Genomic DNA, 9,273 nt, shown 5'->3' on the forward strand with positions numbered 1-9,273 from the left:
CCAGGCAACCACACTTATAGTGTCAGATTAGCCCCCACGATCTGCCTTTTTACTTTGGGCATTTTCTATTTGTTAATTTCTCTTGAGTTTGATAAAATGAAGCAAAACCACATACTACTCTTAACAAAATTTTATTCTAAAAATAGATCTCAGTAACAATGAAATGCCAAAAGTTGGTCATTGTAATAAAAAGAAAAAATGTAACAGAAATTTGCTTTACATTTTTTTTTCCTGAAAAATACAAAATTATCACTGTAATATACTGCCAGCTCTCATTATCTGTATTTGAATTATTCATTCTATGGATTATCCAAGGAAATTTTAAAATCATAGGTTGAATTCTACCTAATATTTAGACATACATCTGACTTGCTTTTATCTTCAAGTAAATACATTATCAAAGAATGCAAATAAAACTGAACATTTGCTGAAGTAAACATAATGAGGAAGATAAATTTATGCTTAGGAAATGTGCTCCAAAGGGAAATACTGGTTTATATAGCTGTTTCCCTCAATTTCTGCAGATAACCAAAAAACAAAAACAAAACAACAAACCAAAAACCCCCAACACCTGATTGCATTGAAGTACTGATATTTGAAAGTAACAAATTATACAACTTATATACAGAAAAAAGACATAACTAAAATATTTCGAACCTAAAGCACAGGAAACTTTAAAGGCAAATAATGACATTTAGTACTTAAAAAGTGGTTTTATATTTTTCAAAGTGCTAAGAAACAAGTATTCAAGAAAAGTTCAGTCCTGTCTACAAAGTTCTGACTGATGTAAAGTACTGAAATATCAAGAATGCAGGAGACAAATCAAGTTTAGAAAGCCCCCATTACTATAAAACTTATCTTTAGTATATTTTTCAAAGAAATGAAGCAGTGTTTAAAAGACCAGTTATGGTTAAGTTAGTAACATACAACTTATCAGCCCACATCTCTTTTTCCAAACTAATGCAAACACATGTGTTTCATAATATTTCTTCCACATGCCACGGGTCACATCCATCCATCCTGTCATATCCATATTCTGGATAATCTTTATTATTCATTTTCATCACATCAATTGGCTATAATGCACAGTGAGTAGAAATGATCCTTTTATATCAGAATTCTTGATTCTCTGCAAACCAAAAGCTGATCACAAAAGTTACATTTAATTCCTATTAAATGTAGGTACATATTTTTTAGGACTTCTTAGCTCATTTTTGGACTGTCAGACATTGGTGTGATTTACTGTGACAATCTAAGATAGAAGAAACAATATCTTAGTACACAGTATGACTAAATACCTCTTTTGTCAAAACGTGACCCTGAGTTTTGAGTGCTGGAATATAAACTGTAAAGCTGAAAACACTCCAAAATATGCTGGCTGATAATGGTGTCCCTCAATATTGCGTGCTTCCTCTCCATTAACATGGTACATCTGAACGTGCCTCCCCTCGTCAGCATGGGAGGAAGAGGACCCAAATAAGGAAGCAGGAACTTTTCTGTCTTAAAAACTCCGCAGGAATTTATTCCAAAGTACATTGGTGTCTTAGTATAAAAATGCTGTTTCCTCAAATCTTTGAGTAACGTTGACAATGCACGAAAATGCGGCATTCTCATCCTATAGGTTTAGTAGCCTGAGGGGAGCCCCACGATCCCTGGCCTGATAAACAGCATTCATCTATCGTTTGGACTAAAGACAGTTCTAAATGTTGCTTTGGAAATCATATAAGAGTCTTCTTTTTTTAAGGCTAGGTGTGTTTACATTACGTTAACCATTTCTAGATATTGAAAGCAGTTCCACATCTGTTAAAAATATTCACTAAATATAAAATTAACAGCTGAACATGAAGTAAAGCAATTTCCAGTGGTGACAGTATTCTCACAGTAGCAAATAATCTAACTTATTATTTAACACTAATAGCTAAGTCTTTAAAACATTATTATGTTAAACATTGCAATTTACTGAAATTACAGAGGAAAAAAAGGCAATTACATCAACTGCCATTGAAAGCGCCAAAGATGTTATTAAAAAGACAGGCTCTCCAATGGCTCTCTAACAGGGATAAGCCCACATATTGTTTCTAGTTTTATTTGACTTCTTTTTTTTTTGGTGGGGGAGGGCATGCATTTTGTTTCTAAACCAAATAACTAAGCTTTAAACATATGAAATATGGATGCTTTCTGAAGAGACACTTTAACTAAAATTATGCTTAAGATTTGGCTTATTCATATAATTTCTGCTATGTGGCAATGGTAATTAGGATATATCCAGCTCTTAACAGCACTGAGGTTCTTTATGTGACCAACAAAGACATCAAAATCCTGAGTGCTGAGACAAGCTCCTTATTTGTATGAACACATGGCATCATACCCTTCACTGATGATGTTTTCCAATTACTGGCCCTATGTGACCAATGACACAAAAAAAATGGGACAAGACTTGTCTTACTATATATTTTCTAACCATTGCATTAACTGTATGCTACATATATTCATTAAAAAAGCCAAATCAAACCCTTTTTACCTTTAGCAATCATGAGGAATCTTTACATATTTATATAATACATTGTATATTATATTCATGACCTGTTTATGCTATTTTCAAGAAGAGAATACTGTTCTAAAGTAATAATAAATCAAAATTAATTGATAGGGTTGTATCAATCTTCTTTCCATTGATCCTTGGAGTCCCTTAAATGATGGCATCATGTTCATCGCTGTAATATATCAAAAGTTAAAATTACTTTATGTTTTGTATTTGTATCAAACTATTTATAGTTCATATTTTTAAGTAATAAATAAATTTCAAGCTTCAGAATCAATACTGTCATTGCTTTGTGTAAAGTTTCTTAAGAAAAAGTACCTGGTATACTGTATTGGTTAAGGATTCAAGCACTGTATTCAGGTTGCGAAATGGACCTATGCTCAAATCTCTGCAGTGGCTGTGTGACTTTTCATCAATTAGATATTATAACCCTCTTTAAAAAAGAAAACAACCAAAACAACGATCATTTCTTGAGCATCTTCTATGTGCCAGGTGTTATGCTACAGACTTTACATCCATATCTCATTTAATCATCACAGTACCCCTAAGCAGAGAGAGGGCATTTAAAAAAAAAAAAAAAAATATATATATATATATATATATAATGTTATTTATTTATTTAATCAATCAGTTCCATTTCGCAGATCAGAAGCTAAGCAAGCATGTGAACTCTTGTCTTGACCACTGTACACTGTACTATATCATTTATATAAACATGGGTAGGCACCCTGCTAGTCAACAGTAGAACCAGAATCAAAATTAAGTCTGTCTGCCCCAAACCCCATCTCTTACCACTTCACTCCACTGTCTCTCCATGCAACTCTAAGAAACACAGGAGCTAACACTATAATCAGTGTTTTAATCAGTGTTATTATCCAATAAATGAAAACTAGAAATGCTAATAATTACTAGATATAGAAGGTCTCAGGTTCCTTAATGGGACAAGTATTAAGTCCTTACTTATGGAATGTCATTATTTATAACTTCAAAGGAACTACTAGCTTTAAAATGTACTCTTTAAAAAATGTAGCACTAAGAAAAACATGGCCTATTAAACTACAACACAATGCTTTCTCATCCCATAGACTGTAAGATACATCCATTTCAGAGGTATTAAAATGTGGAAATACACAAAAACAAAAATGTGTACTTAGACTCAACTAAATATGGTGTTTTCACCATCTACTGGTTCTGATATGAATAAGACTCCTGTTAGAGTCACAATGCCTTCCTTACATGCCACACAGCTCTGTCCTTACAGTTACGGGGATTCTGGACTCTGATGTCCTCCACAGGGCATGCAGCATTATGTGGTCATGTATACGTGAGGAAAAAGTCCATAAAGCTAAAATTATATACTTTGTAGTTAAGGCACTTTAAAATGAAAACAGCACATTTAAATTTAATTCCTTCAATATTTTATAGCCTCAAGTGTATCAATAAATATTGATATTATAAAAAAGGAGTTGCATTAAATTTACTATAATCAATGTGCCTTCTGTTTAACTGGTGAAATTTACCAAGAAAACAGATGGTAAGTATTTCTAGAAACACAGTGGTTTTAAAAAATATTTCAAATTTTAAAGCATTTTTCGAGTCAACTCTGTTTAGTCAGTTTCCTTCATGTATTTTTTTCTTTTACGGGTTGATCTAAAAGAGAAAAGAATGTTTCTGAATGTGCTTTTAATCTGACAAAACACCACTTTTAAAGTAAGTTCGATATGATGGATACTGTATGCGGAAGGTAACTTCCAATTTAAATATACTTTTTTTAAAGTCTGGTTTTCTTAGTTCAATGAAAAATTTGAGACATATTTTCATACTATATTCTCCTCCTAAAAATTCATAATGTACATCAACATATCAAAGGCTTACAGTATTCTTATATTAAAGTAACCTATTCTATTTTACTTTGCTCAATTAGTAGTTCCCAAGTGTTTCTGACATGGAACTCTGTGTGGGACACATATGCATACGACAACTTAAACATATCTTGGATAATGGTCATCTATTCTATGGTATTTATTTTATACATACATTAACAATCAAAAGAATGGATTTGCTCTTGTACATATAAGGCTCAAAAGAAAAAACTGAAAGGACTTTGTTGGAATAACAAAAATTGGGAGATGATACCTCCAAAAACCATCAGATCTACAGAATGACATAGTTCGCTGTTGGGGACTTGTTGATAAAGCTCACCTGAAAAGACAGTTCTGCTACAGATTAACTGATAATGTATATTATACTAACAACTCAGTATCAGGGAAAATGAGGCTGTCAGAAGAATTTCTTTATTTTCTTTGTCACAGAAAGCAAAAATCACGTTTTTATCAAGGATGTTATTTTAGTATGTCTTGTGTTTGTCAGTAACACTAGGTCAACAGCCTCAGGAGACCTGATAATGGTATTTCTTGCAATTAGAGGTATAAGCAAGTAAAAAGGACTGGCTAAGCTTGGGTCTCTGGTTAAAAAAAAAAAAAAAGTATGACACTAATAAAATACAATCATTTTTATAGGTATATCCATTTGCATTTGCAAATAATTATAATCACAAGCTTGTACATAAACAATTTGCTTTTGGCATTGAGGATTAATGGGAATATAACTCATAAATCTATAAATTATTAATCCGAGATGAACACTCGCTCTACTCTGATATTTTGTCATGATATTTAAATACAGAATAATAATAAAAAAGTCCTGGCCAATCAAAACTTACATGGTTCTATACCGAATGCCTCTTCTTGAATAATACATTTTGCATCCAATGTAAAGAAAAGATAAAACTCCCAGTGTTAATACAATACCACCAACAAAGCTGCCAGTATCAAATTTTGATCCTTTATTTTCCTTAGAAATAATAGTTGCTGTGACTAGAAGAAAACAAAAGGAAACAAAAAAATAAGGCTTTAGTGCTTTTTAAACATATTGTAATAAGCTAAAACATTCCGAATTTCTATGTAAGAATGCTGATCTGGGGACAAGGGGGAATCATAAACACATCAAGGTGCTCTCCAGCGGATTTTTTGTCTAGTGACTGCCTGGTTCTAGTTTTCTTCACTTGATCCAACACATCCCTTAAATCCCCAGTGCCTACAACCCCAAGGTCTTAAGGTGAGACTGGGCTTGGATGGTCTACCAAAACCTCAGAGGCAGCAAGACTTGGTTAATTCTTTTATGAATTTTCTTAAGAGTTCATGCCTTAAACAAAACAGGTCTGGGTAACAGCTGAAATCTTGAAACTGGATCCAATTTGAGTAAATGTTTCTAATTGAAATTTCTCCTTTTGAATAAATTGGGAATTTTAACTATTTTAATTTTATGGAGTCAAGAGCCCCTGAGACATTAAAGTTGATTTCAATACATAAATTGTAGTAATAAAAAAATAAACTTTTTGGAATAGAAGTATATAAAAACACACAAAAGAAACCATGAAGTCTGCTATTTGTTCTGATAAATGTAATCACTAGCTTTTAAACAGAACTTCAACTTTGGATAACTTAAAAGAGAATCTTAAGGTTTTTGAATTCATGGTTTCACAGGCATTATATTTTAAACAAATGCAAAAAAATAAAGAGTGCTGAGACTAATACTACATATGTGACTATATATAATACCATTAAAAGATATTTTTATGGCACAAGTAAATTAAAACCAAAGTTCTCCATGATTTAGGTTTAGAAATCATGGAGACTGAGCCTGCCTAATTCATTTCTAGAATGAGGTTCAAAGAGTTAAAGGTATGACAAGTTTTCAAACCATGCAAAATAAAATCCCATGTTAGGATAAATTATTTATTTACAGATAGATCTCATACAGTCATTATTTGGCGTGGTTAAGTTGGAAGCTAATTTTTTTAAAGGGACAAGATAGTTACCAAGTCAACTGACTCTTCCTGATCTCTACAACTAATTTATTTAGGAAATGAGAAATAATTGTCTAAATTTCTACATTTTTACAGAATGGAATGATGTAAATGTGGCATTTTAACAACTATTTTTTCAGCATAGGAAAAATAGGTCCATTTTTATACATACTTGTTACTGATGAAGAAACAGACGTCACCGAACTATTGTGGGTTGTGGTCATTGTGGATGTTGATATCTGGGATGTATTTTGTGAAACACTTGTTATTTTGAGTGTAGACCTTAAGGTGGTGGAAGTCATATTTTTTGAGACCTCTGGTGTTATCATTTTAGATGTTGCTATGCGTTTTGAGGTGGTGGCTGTCCCGTTATTTGAGACTGAAGCAACTAGAATTGTTGATGGTTTTGCTATGGTTTTCAAGGTAGTGGCTGTCCCATTATTTGAGACTGAGGCAGCTGCAGTTGTTGACGGTTTTGCTATGGGTTTTGAGGTGGTAGCTGTCATCTTTGAGACTGGGGAAACTGGAGTTTTTGATGGTTTCACACTGAAGTTGGAAGATTCATTTGTATGGCTGAAAAGCACCTGTGGGGCTGCAAGAATATGAAGAAACATTAAAGCCAGAGCTATGACTTAGATAATTAAGCTCCCACTTCACTGACTTTCGTGGTCATACATAAAGAAAAAGGTCTAACAAACACAGCATCATGAAAGATACTTAGCTTATTAATACTTTGCACTACACAGCAAGAAGCCATAAAACTTAGAGTAAAATATTCAACAGGAACCAAGCCTGGATTTACGTAAAGTAAGAAATTTTTGTGAACATATGGGAAAAAAGAAGCTCAACCCAGAAGACTGAGTTCTTTCGATACAGGGACAGTGTCTTAACCATCTCTGTGTCTGAATATTCCATGCTTCATGTCACAAATATTAGTTGAATGGATTATTAAACCAATGGATATAAAAAGGGTTTTTAAAGTTTAAGGTTTCTCTGCCACATTCTTCCAAAAAGCTTTGAGGACAAACAGTAGCTGCATGCTTCTAACCCCCCAGTAGGATGTGAGCATGAGTGAGATACTCTTCCTAAGAGTAAAACCAGCTTCCCCATGGTGTACTAGGAAGTGAAACAACATCACAGAACGTGGCTAATTGGAAATCTCATACTGGTGATAATTTTCTGTCATTGGGAAGGTATTTCTAAAATTATTTCTGAAACCTTTAAAAATGCAAAAGCCAATTTTGTAAAGGAGAATCATTGGTGTTAATTTAAAATAAACAATTGGAAATAAATAAATAAATAAGTGCTATGACCAAAAATAAATACTAAATATCTATATATGTACAAAATGCCCAAAAGCAAACCTTTCTGTCTTAACAATATTCTTTCATACTCTATCTTCATTGTAACATCACAACCTGATGTTTACAACTAAAGATACTTTAGTTATTATAATTTAGTATATACTATCTAAGGAATGAAAAATCTCTTTGCCCTATTAATAGGATGTAATTTATTTCTGTGTTTGTTTCCTAGTCTCAAAGTTTACTTGCAGGCTTAGTGGTTTGTTATGTTGCCTATATACTCCCATTTTACTCTTTATGGCCAAGAACTAAAGTGGAAAGAATTACCCACCGGGCTTGCCTTCTCCTTTCCCCCAGTGACAGCAGCACAAGGCCTTCAGGTTCTCTGTCCCACTGCTGCTGTCACATACCAGAAGTGATTACTTCATGCATTATCACCCTTTCACAATTATTCTGGACTTTTTATTCAAAGAATTCAAATATTTATTTTCAATTTTACAGGCTGGTTTTAATAGTGCTTATCTGCCCGTCTGCTTTTACTCTTTAAATTCCTATCACATTTTGTGAACTTTGGGTCTTTACTGTGTGATCTCTTCCACTGAGTATTACCTAATTTTTAAAAAAAGACCAAAGGAATCAGTACTTTTGTATTATATAGGTGAATAAATCATAATTATTCAAGTAGAATGCTATGAACTTTAACTAATCTTTTATTATTCAATTCTGAATGCTCTATAGACATATAATTTAGCATTGAAATAATCACCTATTATTTTAATGTAGAGAATGAATTCTATTATAATGAAATTAAATATAGCAAAGAACCATCATTTATATCATATCTTTAGAACAGATGATCTTTGCAGAGTAAAACAATGAACACAATTCTGCTTTTGGATTCCACACACACACACACAGCCTACTCTCTTCTCCCTGCCATAATAAGATATTCTTCAGAGATACTGTATGAAGTAACATGGGCAGAAACAGGGAGCTGTAACAGGTTAGTTATTCACTAAGAAAATCCAAATGTGTTACAGAAACCACTAAGCAGCTAAAATTTTCTATAAATTGACAAAACAGGCCAATAATTTTTATGTTAAGGTGTATTTCATGATGTTTAAATGTGATAACTGCAATGCAAGGATGCTCTCTTCAAGGTCAGAACTCACACTCCATGACTCAACCCCCTTGTCTGTAACATAAGTAAACGGTCATTTGTGTTCCTCTGCAAATGAGACCATCCCACCATGGACGTCTGTGTGTCTTCCTTCTCCCTTAACTGTTCAGCTACTGACCAGTGCCCTCCAGGGCGTGGCTCAGTGAGTACCTGCAGAGATGTCAGAAGAACAGAGCATCCATGCAGGGCTTGGAAAGGGTTTAGCCCTATCTGACTTTGCTGTTTTAGCCAGTCAGTCTCCCCCTGCCTCTGAGAAGCAGAAGTTGTAAAGGCGTGGAGGGTGGGTGACATGAGTGAAGGTGGTCAAAAGGTACAAACTTCTAGTTATAAAATAAATAAGTCATGGAGAGGTAATGTACAGCACACGGTGACTACAGTT

The 9,273-nt window shown here is 33.4% G+C and overlaps 1 protein-coding gene across 1 annotated transcript in view; it reads right to left on the reverse strand.

The window, feature by feature from the left end:
• Positions 1-2,689: 2,689 nt before the first annotated feature.
• TMEM123 (transmembrane protein 123) overlaps positions 2,690-9,273 on the reverse strand; it is a 74,149-nt gene continuing 67,565 nt past the window's right edge. The window contains exons 3-5 of the mRNA XM_007448554.1: positions 6,583-7,002; positions 5,265-5,418; positions 2,690-2,714 (exon numbers count right to left, since the gene is read on the reverse strand). Coding sequence (XP_007448616.1) covers positions 2,690-2,714; positions 5,265-5,418; positions 6,583-7,002 — 599 coding nt within the window. The remainder of the gene's footprint in view (positions 2,715-5,264; positions 5,419-6,582; positions 7,003-9,273) is intronic.

This window comes from Lipotes vexillifer, unplaced genomic scaffold (genome assembly GCF_000442215.2).
Source record: "Lipotes vexillifer unplaced genomic scaffold, Lipotes_vexillifer_v1.1 scaffold593, whole genome shotgun sequence".
Lineage (NCBI taxonomy): Eukaryota > Metazoa > Chordata > Mammalia > Artiodactyla > Lipotidae > Lipotes > Lipotes vexillifer.